Here is a 15,810-nt window from a genome sequence, read left to right on the forward strand (position 1 = left end):
TAAATTAATTAAACACTTTTAAATAGACTGCAGCAATTAGTATTTTGTCACACATTATTTCGTTTAGTTCAGAATCGTGGGAGAATCGTGATTCTCAATTTATCCAGAATCGTGCAGCTGTACTGTGCAGAAATCTAGAGAAGAGTTTAAATAAAATGGGAGCATTTTAATAACTACGTCTGCATGACTCATTCATGACTATTGCATTCTAGCATCATTGCTAAACTAAGAAGTTTGTTTGGACCCTTGATATTAAGCCCCGTGGGATCGTGGTGGGCTCACTAATGAATTAGGCTGCTAACTAGTGAGGGTTTAATTAGCCTGTTGGGAGCGTTCAATCCCTGGTGAATCCTAATGCATGTGTATCTCTGGTGGAATCTCGCCGGCTCCTCGTGGTATCTTCTCCTTCACCAGCAGCACCGGGATGGAGCTGATATGGTGTTGGGTTGATATATATGTGGTAACGATGGTGATGAGGGTATGAGGTCACTGACACGTCACTGAGAGAAGCTCATAAATGCTGAGAAGTACACTTGACTGTCCAGTGATCAGGAGACGCATGGCCGCTCAAGGAAAGCGCATGGCGTCTCCGCTCTACATCGCCGTATACCTCATTCTGGTGCTGCTGGGGAACATGGGTAACGCCACGGTCATCGCAGTGGTCGGGGAAAGCCTTCTGCGCGAGACGGGAGCCGTCCGAAGCTCTGACGTGATTCTGGTCAACATGGCTTTCTCCAACCTGATGGTGTCTCTGGCCAGAAACTCTCTTCTGGTGATCTCCGACATGGGAATGGAGGTACGGAGGAATGACTGATTTTCACAGAAAAATGGGATTAAAGTTTATAGTTCAGATATAAACATTGATGTCTATGGTAACGATCAAAATAGAGCAAATCCCCTTTTGAAAGTAACTGGCGCGTCAAATAACGTTTGTGTCGGTTGCATTGTTCCAGTAATGAGTCATTGAATCATTCATTCAAGAGATTCGTTCAAAAACGCTGAATCATCCAGTAATGAAACAAGTGAAGTAATTATGAGTGAGTCATTGAATCATTCATTCCAACCACTTTTTCATAATTTTAATATTAAAAATTGGTGTATTAAATATATTTTAAATACATGAAAATTAAAATGTTGAATAATTCATTCCAATTAATTAAACACTTTTAAATAGACTGCAGCGATAATATTTTCTCACACATTATTTAGTTTAGTTCATAATCATGGGAGAATCGTGATCTCTTTTTGACAAAAAAATCGTGATTCTAAATTTATCCAGAATCGTGCAGCTCTAGTTTAGCGCGTTAAATGTTTTAATGCAATTAACGCAGCATCCATTTTTTCCTGGCATCTTTTTTCTAGCGTTACAGTAGACTATGTGAACAGGCTATCAAGCATGATAAGATGCAAAAGAGAAGTTAATTCAGTACTGGCACTTCAGACAGTGCGCCAATAGCGCTTTGACGGACAAAACACACAATTATGTCAAATTACCATTTTTGGCGAGTGACCTCGTAAATACAGTCTGGAATTATGGTGTTCAAGTCATGTCAGATAGATCGTATTTATGAGTTGAACGCACATGAACACCACCACAAATTCGTTATTACGAGTGGGAAACTCGAAATTTTATTTAAGCCCTGAGTTTCCAAGTTGGGGGCGTCAGTGAAAAAATGGATGCAATGGATGCAGCTAAAGACTGTAGATATGCAGCGTCTGTATTGATGGTAAATTTGTTGAAATGAATAAAATGTAAAAAAAAAAGGTAATTTACAATAAAACGATATAAGTTACATATGCAAAATATTATATTATTGTATAATTACCATAGAATAATGATTCAGTTTACTTCTTCATAAATTGAATAAAAACAGAATCATGCACATTCTTTATTCATCATTTTGTAGATGTAGAGGTAAAAAAAAGTTTAATTTTATGTCGAAAAGTTGCTAGAAACAAAGAGACTTAAACGCACCTGACATCGTAATTACGACTTGTCAACTCTCAAATACGAACTTCCCAGGAGGACTTGAATGCACCAATAATTAAAAAATCCGAGTTGGGAGAAAATTGGATGTGTGTCAGATTCGCATCATGTGTGTCAGGTTTTTTTAAAGTCAAAGAAAAAAAGAATAAGAAATCACTCACTACTCTGCTCGCGATCCCTCTTACTTTGGTAAAATAATTAACATTTTGCAGATTCTGAGAGGGGGATGCAAACTTTTGACCTCAACTGTAAGTATTAGCAGCAATATAATAAGCGTTTATTTATAGGCTAAATACTTGTAAAAGGTTAACAAAAATTAGTAAATGAACACTGAAATCTAATTCTCCAATGTTGAAAAGACATTGAAACAGTGTATCGGTGTTCATTCCGTTTCTGAATTGAAAAGTCAACTTTGATCAATCTCCAATGAATAAGCGGTGGGTTCCTGAATTAGTATTATCGACATAATATGTGCTTGCTTATATAATAAATATAACAACAAGAGGTTGAGCATTAAAATACTGTTATCAAAGTACATGTGAAACATTCAGTACGACCCATCAAAATGATTACTGTTGCCTCAAAAAAACACCCAAAATCCAGTCCCAATGTAAGACCTGTAGGAGAAGATCTGATGTAGGTGTAAAGGGAGGTTATACCATGATGAGTTTGGCAGCTGAACCGTATAAAATCTTGAACTGAAAACTAGTAGATGCCAAGGCTGGTGTAATAGTGCCTGGCAGAAGATTTGCAGCAGGACCAATGGTGCTTGGAGATTCCTATGTACGAGAAATTACAGTAGCCCAGTCACGTTAAAGGCAGCAGTGAATTAATCAGCATGTCCAGGATCAACGGTCAACATGATGTCAAAGCAGACTCTAAGCTACAGTAGGCTGTAGACCCTGACTGAAACTTATCCGCAATGTCGTTATCTGAAAACATTCCCCGCTGAAAAAAACAATAGGCACCATCACAAAATTTGTAATGGTTTTACTGGTTATAATGGGACTTGTATTGGTTTTAATGGAAACTGTAATGACCCTGTGGGTCTCTACTGGTAACTGGTCACCTTCTATTGGTAGCTTCTTAAAACCAATACATCCTAATGGAATATGTCCCAAAACACACTACAGAAAACCATTTTTTAAATGGTTTTAATGGTTAAAAGTTGATTGTTTATAATGGTATTTGTAGTGGAAACCATTAGAATTTTCTGTGATGTTTCTATTGTTTTAGAAGAGCTAAAACCGGACAAAAGAAGTTTTGATATGGACAGAAATGCTATTTATAAACCGAATGTTAGGTCCTACATGTTGGTTCACTTTGTAAATTTGTAGTCTTTGTTTTACCGTTTTATGAGGACTTGTCTTTCATTATTCAGCCAGAACTGAGGAAAATGTCAAACTAGTTGGATTTTGTTGAGTGACTTTATTCGTATGAAGGTGATTGTGATGCTGCACCTGTTTTTAACCGGAAATCATCAAAGTGGCTCTTTTCTCGCAGGTTTTCCTTAATAGAAACTGTTGTCGCTTTATGATGGGAATCTGGGTTTGGCTGCGCTCTGCGAATGTTTGGTCGACGTTCTTTCTCAGCGCGTTTCATTTCCAAACGCTGCGTCGGGTCGCTCCGCCCGTCACGAACATCCACGGCCATCCCGGACCCCCCAGGTCCCTTATCTTTGGGTTGTGCCTCATCTGGAGCCTCAATCTGATCTACTCCATCCCAGCGTTCATCTTCTCCAAGAACGGAGACAAGAACTCCACCGAGGTCAGTCCGACTCTTTCTTGATATGTCAGAGTCCATAGACCAGGGGTGTCCATTCCTGTCTGATTGACTGTAGTGGGAAATCTACTATAAAAGTTGATCTAGTTCACATATTTACACATGTTGGAGGGGACATACCTGGTTAAAAAGCTGTTGTACAGCATTAGGCTTACATAGAAATTTTATCAATTAAATGCTTACATTTTTTGTAATCTGTCTCTAAATGTTTGTGTCTCAGGGGACACGTCGCTCTTTTAGGGGTATAAATCAAGATATAAAAACATATATATAGACTTTGAGATTTTGTGACTTGTGTTTTAGAAAATCAAATCTTTTTGTAATCTTGACAAAATATCGTTGGAAAGGTCTGACAGTCAAGGTTCCATATTTGGTGACTGTTTTGTAATAGAAGTGATATTGTGACAGACAGTGATTGATTTGTGACAGAAAACTGCATCAATAGAGTTGTTATTTTTGGTATAGTGCCCAAACAAAATCTCACAGGAACCACAATTTTTGTGATGTCAACTTCAAATTTGGAACATAACTTGGTTAGATATATGGCTTTGATTTCATAGCAATTTTAGAGTGCAACATAGTTTATAAAATATTTTATTTAGATAAAATAAAATACAAATAGTACTCTACATTATCTTTACTGTAAACTTTTATAACTTTTTTATAATTTCTTTTTTTTAATGCTTTCACTTCAGCAATACTCTGCGTGTATTGTTGTGTCTTCTTCAAAAAGAGACCAATCTTAGGTCCGTATTCCGAAGCAACCATGTTGTAACAAGCACTGATAAACAAGTGTTCTGATTCCAGTGAATTTATACCCCAAAGGGGCAATGTATACTGGGGGATACAAACATTAAAATAAAAAATAAGAGTCAAGTTTTGAAAACAAAAATCTTGAAATTGCATTGAGTTCCAATAAGATGGAAAATAGCACTAAATTAATTTAATGATGTCTCTTTATGATTTTGCCCCTTTTAGGGTTAATTAGGGTTGCAGGAGGAGATTTGGACTCCCCAGCCATAGACTTTTATTTAACTTGTGTGTGACCTCTGACCTCTCGTCTAGTCGCTGATGTTGGTGAGCAGCACCACTCGACCGCTGCTTGGCTGCATCTGGAACTTCCCGTCGGTCTACAGCGGCCTGGCCTTCGCCACCTCCTCCATGGTCATCCATGAAATGATTCCCATCTTCTTGATGAGTGCCACAAACCTGGGCTCCTTGCTGACGCTGTACGCTCACGGACAAACGCGAAGAGCCGCCAAAAAGAGTCCGGACGCGCCAATCATCACCCGGATCCCCGCGGAGCGACGGGCCGCTAAGGTGAGCACAATGTTCCTAAACAAACTCTGGGTAGATTACTTGAGAAGTAATCCATCAATCTGTAACTGATTACAGATTACATGATGAAAACTGTAGTTAGTAACATAATCTAGGTTACTCATTTTAGCTATTTTGACTACTTTTTAGATTACTTCTTATCAAACTTACCATTAAACACACCAAATTGATGTAAATAAGCAAAAATAAAAAAATATATATGTAATTTTTTTGATATCAACAACATAAAATACATTAAACCAGAGAATGCAATGAACAGTTGGAAAAATGTCACATGTTACAATAAACATGAAAACAGCAATGACATTACACGCCTTACAAGTCTTCCAGGATTGAAATATTTTTGTCCAGACTTCATTATTTGTTTCATAAATGGTCTGATAGCTTTAGAAGTGCCCCCTCAAATTCAGAAGCATGGTTTGCATACACGACATTTGTGAATATAGTCATAGCTAAATGGTACGACACACAGCAGGATTGTTACAGAGGAAGTTTAAAAGAGTAATTAGGGAGAATGATTTACTGCCATTGTGTGAATAACATGCAATCATTTAATCCATAAAAAGTAGCTATAATCTGATTGAGCATTTTAAAATGTAATATACTCTAATTACAAGCAGTTAGTTTTTGGAATCTGATTATGTAATCCAGATTACATGTAATCAGATACTGCTAGTATGTATTAAACAGAAGACCTGGGGTGACATTTACATCCTCGAAGATCCCGCAAAATGGTTTAGTTTTCTGTATATGTTAATGCACTTACCGGACAAAAAACCGGACACGCCCCCAAGTGCATGATGATGTCATCAACGCTTTTAGTCCGTCCTCCCAAAAGAGAAACAGAGTCATTTTAAATATCTACTAAAATGTTAATGTTTATCGCGGCGTTACAGACATGATCGATTTGGATTTCAGTGGTTCTCTCTCAAATCTAGTGTACAAATCCAACAAGACCTACTAAGCAGTGCAGTCCCAGACCCAAACCCTAATTATACCGTGAAGATATCATTTCCTCCGCTAATGAGCTTCGTGGATCCTCTATTACGGCCGTAATCCTGTGGGAAGAGCAGATCAGCGTCCGTTGGGAACACATGCAAGTCGTTTCATGTTCTGGTTCTCCAGCAAGTGACAGAAGTGTGAATAGATCATGCTGTTTTTGAATCAGTATCACAGAACAGAAGAATGAGAGATAGCGGAACATCTCTGTGTGTTTCCTCAGGTGATTCTGGCTCTGAATGTCCTCTTTATCTCATCTTGGGGCGCCAGTATCATCTCCGTCAACTACTTCAACTATAACCGCGGATCTTCCACCTCGTCCACGGAGTTCCTGCTCATCGTCGCTCGCGTCGCCAACATCACCTTCATCGCGCTGTCGCCCATCGTCCTCGCCGTGGGCCACAGGAAGCTCAGAGCGTTCATGAAGTCAATTCTGTCATGTATAATCTGACAGACAGCTGTCTCACTCTATATGGACAGACAAGCTACAGATATCAAAGACATATCACAATATATTCTGCATCATAAAAGTGTGTTTCTGTGTGTCACATTATTCATTTTTAATAAAGCTACATGTATTTACTCAAGAGGAAAGTCTCGGGGTCGGGTGCCTTTCAAAAAGCAAAAAGAGAATCGCGATAGCACACGTACATCACAGAGACGTCTATTTGACGTCTGCATTACATCTGCAAGATGTATTTTTTAGAGCGTTTGCTCATCTACAATACGTCTATAGGACGTCTCCTATCAGATGTGTATCAGATGTCTTTAAGATGTATCTAATATGTTTATGGTTTAGAATGAATGTAAAACTGACGTCTGCCAGATGCTTGTACACAGCGGATGCTTTCCAGATCAAGCGATCTTTAACAGACGTCTTACAGACGTACCTGTGCTATCTGACAGACCAAATAGGATGCATTAAATTAAAGGAAATAGAATTTTTGGACACATATCAAATCATATAATGGCTGTGAGAGCGGACGGTTTATCTGCATCAACCTGAATGGAACTGAAGCATCAGTAATAATAAAAGCTGAAGAATCGTTTGAGTAATTTCATTTGTCCTGAACTGAAGGTTTGTACTCTCTCGTGTTTCTATCAAATTGTTACTGCAGTAGAGACTGAAAAACGTCTGCTGTCTCACATAATATAGTTATTATTATTTCATGTCTGCTAGGGCTGTTGGCTTTGGACGAATGCAGACATACACTGGACCGCTTCTGTTATAATCAGCGAAGGGTTTGCAGTGTGGGCAGCTTCACTGATTAAAATGGGAGCGATCCAAATGTGCCACATCACGTCGCACCAACGCCAGTGTTTGACGGAAAGACGGCACAAGGTAAACCTGTGTTTCTTTACTCTTGGATTGGGTTTTTACTTTGCAAACATAAATATTAGCAAGTGTACATGCACTAAAGTAATATAAAATCATGTTTATGCCATAAAATTGTTATTCTGCCACAGATTCCAGCGCCCTGAGCTGTTGCTCCCTTCCTCCTAGAATAGTTGTAAAAACTTTTTCTTACACTGAGCTATCATTTGGGTTAAATGTGTAATCCAGACAGCTGGGTTACTTGTGCAGCCCAATTATTATAATAGATTAACCCTTCATGTTCTCTGTTCTATATTTATCCACTAGATTGGGTTGTTGTTGTTTTTTCTAACCCAGCATTTTTAACAGAGCAGAGTCTTAAAAATGGAGCCAAACACGTAAGAGGTTCAATTCTTGTACATTGTGTTAATAAATGTCTCTTTCTGCATCAGTCAGCCAGATGTGTGTCATATTGACAGCAGTATTGAGTTGTGTTGTGTTTCTAGCGCCACCTAGCGACTATTAAACAACATCGTCCCACTAGGATCGATTTAACTCATAATCCACAACCAGAGAACTGAGATGCAGAAGAGTGAGCTCTGATATTATGAAGAATGCCGTTCAGATCACCTGACGAGTTTGAGTGTTTCATTCATTTATGGTTCATAATTCATCTGTTCATTTCACATGCATTTGCTCCTATTTATACATGAATACATGCAGGGAAAAAAAGATATTCTGTTTTAAACCTCACAAAATTTTCAGTCAAAGTATGTTTTTTTTTTACTCAGAAAACATTTGAAACGCGTCCGTCTGTTTGCGTTTCTTGACAGTTTAAAGTTTAAATGTTTTCCGATCCCCCTTCGCGCGTTTTCTGTGGAGATCGACTGTTACAAAATATTTAAAATAGGAGCGCGCATCAGCCGATTTACACACGTTTACATCACGATTGCTTTATTTGTACATCAATATATGTATTTATGTGTGTATGTGCTTAACACATCATTCCCAGCAAACACAGAATGTTCCCCTAACGTTACTTTTTGGTTACCGTTTGGTTATTTTTTGGTAACCAAATACTAACGTTAGGGGAACGTTCTTTTTATTTTTTTTGTAACCATAAAATAACGTTCCAAGAACGTTGCATTGTGGTTTTTATTAAATAACCTAAAATGAACTTACAGAGAACATTCTAACATTAGATTAACGTTTTAAAAACAAAAAAAATAACTTTCTGGGAACGTTAGAATAAAATAATAATTTAAAACTAACATTCTGGGAACGTTAAGAAAACTTTCCTGGCTAACCAAAAACAAACCATAAAAAATAACGTTCTGGGAACCAAAAATTGTTAGCTGGGTTGTTCGTCTACGTTTATATAAAATATATGAACAAATCCCCCCATTATCCAAATATCTTCCTTTACGACAGTTAACCATGGTTTTATTATAGTAAAATTATACCATGTTTTTTTTGTTTGTTTTTTTTTGGTGGATTGATTACCATTTTTATAACCACAGTTTTACTACAAATTCCACGTTTAAACTATGGTTAGTGTGGCAAAACCATGGCCAATTGTGGTTACCATGGTTAAACTGCATTAACCGTTGATTTTTTTGGGGTTATTTTTCTACTTATCTTCTGGGTTGCTGTATTTTTTGTTATAAATTGACTTGAATGGTTTGAATTAATACAAATTGTCATACTCAAAACTCTTTCAGTCTAATGATAAATGATTGATGTGGTGTTTAATATGAAAATGAATATGTTCAAAATGTCTTTCTTTCAGAGGTCGGTGGTCATCTCCATCACTGTCTGTTTCTCTTGGACGCCAACAGTGTGTGATTAAAACAGATATTAATCAGGTCATCAGGTTGGTGGAAACCACTCTGCATCTAAATAGAGTATGCGTAGTTTAGACAATGTGCTCAGTATTCACGACGCTCATTATGCATTGTACTCAGAATCAGTAGTTTTATGTGTTGAGAGGATTGACCATCCCTAATCGAAAGTACAAAGAACATTGTTGTTAAAACCATGACTCCAGTAACGACCTTCAGGAGTTTTTGTTTTTGGACCCACACTCTGTGGGATTGTGGTGGGCTTACTAATTAATTAGACTGCTAACTAGCTTGAGTTTAATTAACCAGGTGGGGATATTTACTCCCTCGTGTGTGAAGATGCAAGTTCAGCTCATGTATCCCAAAACATTGATATCTCTGGTGGAATCTCACCTGCCATTCATGGTGTCTTCTCCTATGACAGCAGAACCATTGGTTTGATATTTATCAGGTAACCACGGCCCATAAAAGGGGCTCGCGGTCGATGGGCGGAGAGGGAGGCGCTTGGATGGAGAAATGACAACATCTCTGAGACGTTCTGAGAGAAGCTCCATTCACGATTGACATCTGAAGACGTTTGAAGAAACATGGCCCCTCAAAGAAAACCCTCAAGCGTCAGTCAGCAGATCTCTTCGTCTCCATTATACTTCGCTCTCTATGTCATTCTGGTGATGCTGGGGAACGTGGGGAACACCACGGTCATCGCAGTGGTCGGGGAAAGCCTTCTGCGCGAGACGGGAGCCGTCCGAAGCTCTGACGTGATTCTGGTCAACATGGCTTTCTCCAACCTGATGGTGTCTTTGGTTAGAAACACAGTCGTGATGGTGTCCGATCTGGGAGCGGAGGTACGATGGCATGACCAAGTGGATGCATGTTTGGTTGGATTGATAATTATTAGTGAATGGGGTGTGGATATCTGGGTTCAATCTCTATAGCCAATCCACTGAAATGAGTGTGAACCCAACCTGGTGTCTTTTTGGTCCAGTTTTGTGAAGGTTTTGAGCTGCTGACAGTAGAAGAACAACATCAACTCACGTTTGGGGGTTTGATGGCTCTAATGATTAATTCTTCAGAGATTAATTGGGTTATTTAGGTTGCTGCTGGGAGTTAGAGTTATTGATTGTTCAGAACATTCAAAACCAACTAAAAACCAGTTTGACTCGAGTGTCGTTTATTGAATAGAAACATGCTTTACAATTTAAAACACTTGACAGATAAAGCTAGAACATGCTTGTTTGTGGTTGGTGGATTGTGTCGATGGTTCGTGTGATTCTCAACACAGTGGTTTGGTTGGATGAATAATTATTAATGAATGGATGGATATTGAGGTGTGGAGCTGTGATCCGGGTTCAGTCTCTATAGTATAAACCCAACCTGGTGTCTTTTTGGTCCAGTTTTGTGAAGGTCTTGACAGTAGAAGAACATCATCACCTCACGACTTGAGGACCACCACCAAAAATAATGGGTTTGGCGTGTCTATTGAGTCGTTCTTCAGAGATTGATTGAGTTATGTAGGTTACTGCTGGGAGTTTGATTCATTACTAGAGCTATTGATTGTTCAGAACATTCAAAACCAACTAAAAACCAGTTTGACTCTAAATCAAGAATTTTTTATTGGATAGAAACATGCTTTACAATCTAAACACTTGGCAGACAGAAGTTTGTCTGGTCTGAAATTCTTGTTTTGTTTGTGGATTATGTCAATAGCTATGTTTCCATCCACCTATTTTAATGCTCTCTTTAAAGTAAAATTCGAATCTTTGGATGGAAACATAGCTAATGGTTTATGTGATTCCTCTGAGATTGACATCTGAAGACGTTTGAAGAAACATGGCCCCTCAAAGAAAACCCTCAAGCGTCAGTCAGCAGATCTCTTCGTCTCCATTATACTTCGCTCTCTATGTCATTCTGGTGATGCTGGGGAACGTGGGGAACACCACGGTCATCGCAGTGGTCGGGGAAAGCCTTCTGCGCGAGACGGGAGCCGTCCGAAGCTCTGACGTGATTCTGGTCAACATGGCTTTCTCCAACCTGATGGTGTCTTTGGTTAGAAACACAGTCGTGATGGTGTCCGATCTGGGAGCGGAGGTACGATGGCATGACCAAGTGGATGCATGTTTGGTTGGATTGATAATTATTAGTGAATGGGGTGTGGATATCTGGGTTCAATCTCTATAGCCAATCCACTGAAATGAGTGTGAACCCAACCTGGTGTCTTTTTGGTCCAGTTTTGTGAAGGTTTTGAGCTGCTGACAGTAGAAGAACAACATCAACTCACGTTTGGGGGTTTGATGGCTCTAATGATTAATTCTTCAGAGATTAATTGGGTTATTTAGGTTGCTGCTGGGAGTTAGAGTTATTGATTGTTCAGAACATTCAAAACCAACTAAAAACCAGTTTGACTCGAGTGTCGTTTATTGAATAGAAACATGCTTTACAATTTAAAACACTTGACAGATAAAGCTAGAACATGCTTGTTTGTGGTTGGTGGATTGTGTCGATGGTTCGTGTGATTCTCAACACAGTGGTTTGGTTGGATGAATAATTATTAATGAATGGATGGATATTGAGGTGTGGAGCTGTGATCCGGGTTCAGTCTCTATAGTATAAACCCAACCTGGTGTCTTTTTGGTCCAGTTTTGTGAAGGTCTTGACAGTAGAAGAACATCATCACCTCACGACTTGAGGACCACCACCAAAAATAATGGGTTTGGCGTGTCTATTGAGTCGTTCTTCAGAGATTGATTGAGTTATGTAGGTTACTGCTGGGAGTTTGATTCATTACTAGAGCTATTGATTGTTCAGAACATTCAAAACCAACTAAAAACCAGTTTGACTCTAAATCAATAATTTTTTATTGGATAGAAACATGCTTTACAATCTAAACACTTGGCAGACAGAAGTTTGTCCGGTCTGAAATTCTTGTTTTGTTTGTGGATTATGTCAATAGCTATGTTTCCATCCACCTATTTTAATGCTCTATTTAAAGTAAAATTCGAATCTTTGGATGGAAACATAGCTAATGGTTTATGTGATTCCTCTGATTCGAACACCAACTTGTGTGTTTCCTCACAGATTTTCCTCAGTAGAGATATGTGCCACCTTATGATGGGAATCTGGGTTTGGCTGCGCTCCGCCAACGTTTGGTCGACGTTCTTTCTCAGCGCGTTTCACTTCCAGACGTTGCGTCGGGTCGCTCCACCCGTCATCACCTTGCACGGCCCCCGCGGGCCCCCTGGATCCCTCATCCTCGGCTTCGTCCTCGTCTGGAGCCTCAATCTGATATACGCCATCCCAGCGTTCATCTTCTCCAAGAACGGAGACGAGAACTCCACCGAGGTCAGTCCGACTCTTTATCTGTGTTGACCTCGTGCACGACCTCGTTTGACCTCTGACCTCTCCTGCAGACGCTGATGTTGGTGAGCAGCACCACTCGGCCGCTGATGGGCTGTATTTGGGACTTTCCTTCGGCATACAGCGGCCTGGCCTTCGCCACCTCCTCCATGGTGATCCACGAATCCCTTCCCATCTGCCTGATGAACATCACCAACCTGGGCTCGCTGCTGACGCTGTATGCTCACGGACACTCGCGCAACGCCGGCACCAAGAGTCAGGACGCACCAGTCGTCACCCGGATCCCCGCGGAGCGACGGGCCGCTAAAGTGAGTGTGGGATTTCAATTGGAAATTACTGTATAATGTATTTAAAATCTGCATGCTGCTTTGCATTCTGCATCCGTTTGGACCCGAAGGATTGTTGCTTTATAAAACAGCCTTAATTTAATGTCTGATCTCATTAATGAGTGTGCATGGAAAAAATTCAAAGTTTATTTCGTTATTATTGCATTTATCTCTTTTTAATTAAAAAATGTTTAAATTCTTTGAAATTTCATATTGCACATGAACCACACACAAAAAAAAAAAAGCAAAATATATATATATATTTTTCAGTATTGATTAGAAATTTTATTTGAATTTAAATTCTTTGAAATTTCATATTGCACATGAACCAAACACACAAAAAAAGATGCAAAATACACATATTTTTTTCAGTATTGATTAGAAATTTTATTTTAATTTATGATTGTGTGAAATTTATAAGAACATACAATCTGAGAATTAATGGAATTTAATTTAACTCATGATTGCTCAAAAACTGTTCCCATTTATAAAACCTACATGTTTGTGTCTAGCAAAACGACACAAGTATTACATTTTCAACAAAATAAATTCATCTTACGTGCATAGATTTCACGTATGAAATCGTTTCAGATGAAACGTAATCAGGTTTTCACGTCGACAGACGCACAGGTTCATGTTCATCAACACAATTCAGTCCAAAACTGTGTAAGGTTTTTGACACTAATATAACTTCAAAGGTCATTTAACAAAAGTATTTTTGGCACTAATGGTGCTCCACACATACCCGGGTCAAAATGACCTGAACAATTTAAATGGTTGTATCTCTTGTAAAAATGTAAAATTATGTGTATTTTGAGGGTCTTAAAGCATAAGTGTCGTTCCCTTACTAAACACTATGCATTTTTTTATGTATCTCTTCCGGGTCAAAACAGACCCGATTGCGTTCTGCAAGTTAAACTCGACTAACAGAACTTCTGTGTTTTCTCAGGTGATTTTGACTCTAAACGTGCTCTTCATTTCGTCGTGGGGAACGAACGTCATCTCGGTCAACTACTTCAACTATAACCGCGGATCTTCCACGGAGTTCCTGCTCATCATCGCTCGCTTCGCCAACATGAGCTTCATCGCGTTCTCGCCCATCGTCCTCGCCGTGGGCCACAGGCAGCTGCGGGCGTTTATAACGTCAGTCCTGTCGCGTATAATCTCTGTATTTGGATAGACATCAGATATCAGAGACATGCTGCGTTATGAAATAGTTTCAGCGTGTCAATCATCAGTCAAACCGAATTCTCTGTGACTGAGGAAAAGTCTTTTGTTTGGACTACATCATGTTTGTCTGTATCTGTATCGTGTCTGCTGTTCGACTGATTAAACTCTTGAACGAATGTCTGTGAATTTGTTCAGACTTTTTCTTCATAGTTGACTGGAGATTCTCTGCAGATATCGTGTGTTTTTGAGACGATTAACAGCAATGCACTGACACTGCGGATCATATAAAACCATCATTTATTTACACATAAGAATAAAACTAAATAAAAGAGCAAAAATTGTTAAAACAACATCCGTTTACTTGGGCCTCATAAGTGCATAGGGTTTTATACATATACATGTTTTCGAAGAAAATTACGTTTCTTTTCTTGTTTAAAACAAAAACCTCAGAATTTGGTCAGATTTCTGCTTCAAATGAGATTAATTGCAGTGAAACACTGTGGATTTTGAACAGCATTATTAACTTCAGATTTATTCATTATTTACTGGAATTTTAAAAACATGAACGCATGAATAATTTTTATCACCTCATATTTGGTATTTTTTCATGTATACTATAGCGGCCAAAAGTTTGTAATAATTTTTGAAGGTTTTGAGTCTCTTCTGCTCACCAAGGTTGCATTTATTTGATCATAAATACAGTAAAAATTGTGAAATATTATAACAATTTAAAACAGCTATTTTCTATGTGAATATCTGTTAAACTGTAATGTATTTCTGTGATGCGCAGCTGTATTTTCAGCATCATTCCTCCAGTCTTCAGTGTCACATGATCTTCAGAAATCATTCTAATATGCTGATTTAAGAAACATTTCTGATTATTATTATTATGTTGAACACAGTTGTGCTGCACAATATTTTTGCAAAAACATTTGGATAAGTGTGATTTAATTAGAAATCAATACTTTTATTCATCAAGGACGCATTAAAGTACGGAAGCCCGTTTCTGCCACTGAATAAAAAATAAAAAAGGTAATTGTGAGTTTTTATTTCTTAATTTTGAGTTTTTTCTTGCAGTTATGAGTTTTTATCTCACAATTCTGACTTTTTTCTCACAATTATGAGTTTTTATTTCAATTCTGACTTTTTTCTCACAATTCTGACTTTTTATCTCGCAATTCAGTTTATTCTCGCAATTAAGTTTTTATCTCACAATTCTGAATTTTTTCTCGCAATTATGAGTTTTTATCTCAATTCTGACTTTTTTCTCGCAATTGAGTTTTCTTCTGATTTTATTCTCGCAATTGTGTGTTTTTATCTCGCAATTCTGACTTTTTTCTCGCAATTGAGTTTTTAAATTCTGAATTTTTTCTCGCAATTGTGAGTTTTTATCTCACAATTCTGACTTTTTTCTCGCAATTGTGAGTTTTTATCTCACACTTCTGATTTTATTCTCGCAATTGTGTGTTTTTATCTCGCAATTCTGACTTTTTTCTCGCAATTGAGTTTTTATCTCGCAATTCAGAGTTTTTTCTCGCAATTCAGTTTTTATCTCACAATTCTGACTTTTTTCTCGCTATTATGAGTTTTTATCTCACAATTCTGACTTTTTTCTCGCAATTTGAGTTTTTATCTCAATTCTGACTTTTTTCTCGCAATTGAGTTTTTATCTCGCAATTGAGTTTTTATCTCGCAATT

The 15,810-nt window shown here is 38.2% G+C and overlaps 3 protein-coding genes and 1 long non-coding RNA gene across 4 annotated transcripts in view; 3 read left to right on the forward strand and 1 right to left on the reverse strand.

Moving 5' to 3' along the window:
* The first annotated feature begins 533 nt into the window (after positions 1 to 533).
* Positions 534 to 6,645, forward strand: LOC107656913 (uncharacterized). Its single transcript, XM_016444860.1, has 4 exons — positions 534 to 796; positions 3,491 to 3,754; positions 4,835 to 5,089; positions 6,330 to 6,645. The coding sequence occupies exons 1-4, from the start codon at positions 560 to 562 to the stop codon at positions 6,555 to 6,557; spliced, it is 984 nt and encodes a 327-aa protein (XP_016300346.1). The 5' UTR covers positions 534 to 559; the 3' UTR covers positions 6,558 to 6,645.
* Positions 6,646 to 7,391: 746 nt separating this feature from the next.
* LOC107656916 (uncharacterized) lies at positions 7,392 to 10,101 on the forward strand. Its single transcript, XR_001630616.1, has 3 exons — positions 7,392 to 7,448; positions 9,211 to 9,294; positions 9,687 to 10,101. It is a non-coding gene; the product is annotated as an uncharacterized LOC107656916 (long non-coding RNA).
* Positions 10,102 to 11,077: 976 nt separating this feature from the next.
* On the forward strand, positions 11,078 to 14,352 carry LOC107656912 (uncharacterized). The gene is made up of 4 exons (XM_016444859.1): positions 11,078 to 11,350; positions 12,338 to 12,601; positions 12,670 to 12,924; positions 13,892 to 14,352. The coding sequence occupies exons 1-4, from the start codon at positions 11,093 to 11,095 to the stop codon at positions 14,120 to 14,122; spliced, it is 1,008 nt and encodes a 335-aa protein (XP_016300345.1). The 5' UTR covers positions 11,078 to 11,092; the 3' UTR covers positions 14,123 to 14,352.
* Positions 14,050 to 15,810, reverse strand: part of ora4 (olfactory receptor class A related 4) — a 6,706-nt gene continuing 4,945 nt past the window's right edge. Inside the window, exon 3 of the mRNA XM_016444857.1 lies at positions 14,050 to 14,108. The gene's annotated coding sequence lies outside the window, so the exon portion shown is untranslated. The remainder of the gene's footprint in view (positions 14,109 to 15,810) is intronic.

Source organism: Sinocyclocheilus anshuiensis, unplaced genomic scaffold (assembly GCF_001515605.1).
Source record: "Sinocyclocheilus anshuiensis isolate Anshui unplaced genomic scaffold, SAMN03320099.WGS_v1.1 scaffold2493, whole genome shotgun sequence".
In the NCBI taxonomy this organism is placed as follows: Eukaryota; Metazoa; Chordata; class Actinopteri; order Cypriniformes; family Cyprinidae; genus Sinocyclocheilus; species Sinocyclocheilus anshuiensis.

Bases quoted from the DNA above. Each gene is read 5' to 3' on its own strand.
- LOC107656913 (XM_016444860.1), top strand. From the start codon at position 560: ATGGCCGCTCAAGGAAAGCGCATGGCGTCTCCGCTCTACATCGCCGTA. The intron at 797-3,490 runs GTACGGAGGAAT...CTTTTCTCGCAG, and splicing joins TCTCCGACATGGGAATGGAG to GTTTTCCTTAATAGAAACTG. The intron at 5,090-6,329 runs GTGAGCACAATG...GTGTTTCCTCAG, and splicing joins CGGAGCGACGGGCCGCTAAG to GTGATTCTGGCTCTGAATGT.
- LOC107656912 (XM_016444859.1), top strand. From the start codon at position 11,093: ATGGCCCCTCAAAGAAAACCCTCAAGCGTCAGTCAGCAGATCTCTTCG. The intron at 11,351-12,337 runs GTACGATGGCAT...GTTTCCTCACAG, and splicing joins TGTCCGATCTGGGAGCGGAG to ATTTTCCTCAGTAGAGATAT. The intron at 12,602-12,669 runs GTCAGTCCGACT...CCTCTCCTGCAG, and splicing joins GAGACGAGAACTCCACCGAG to ACGCTGATGTTGGTGAGCAG.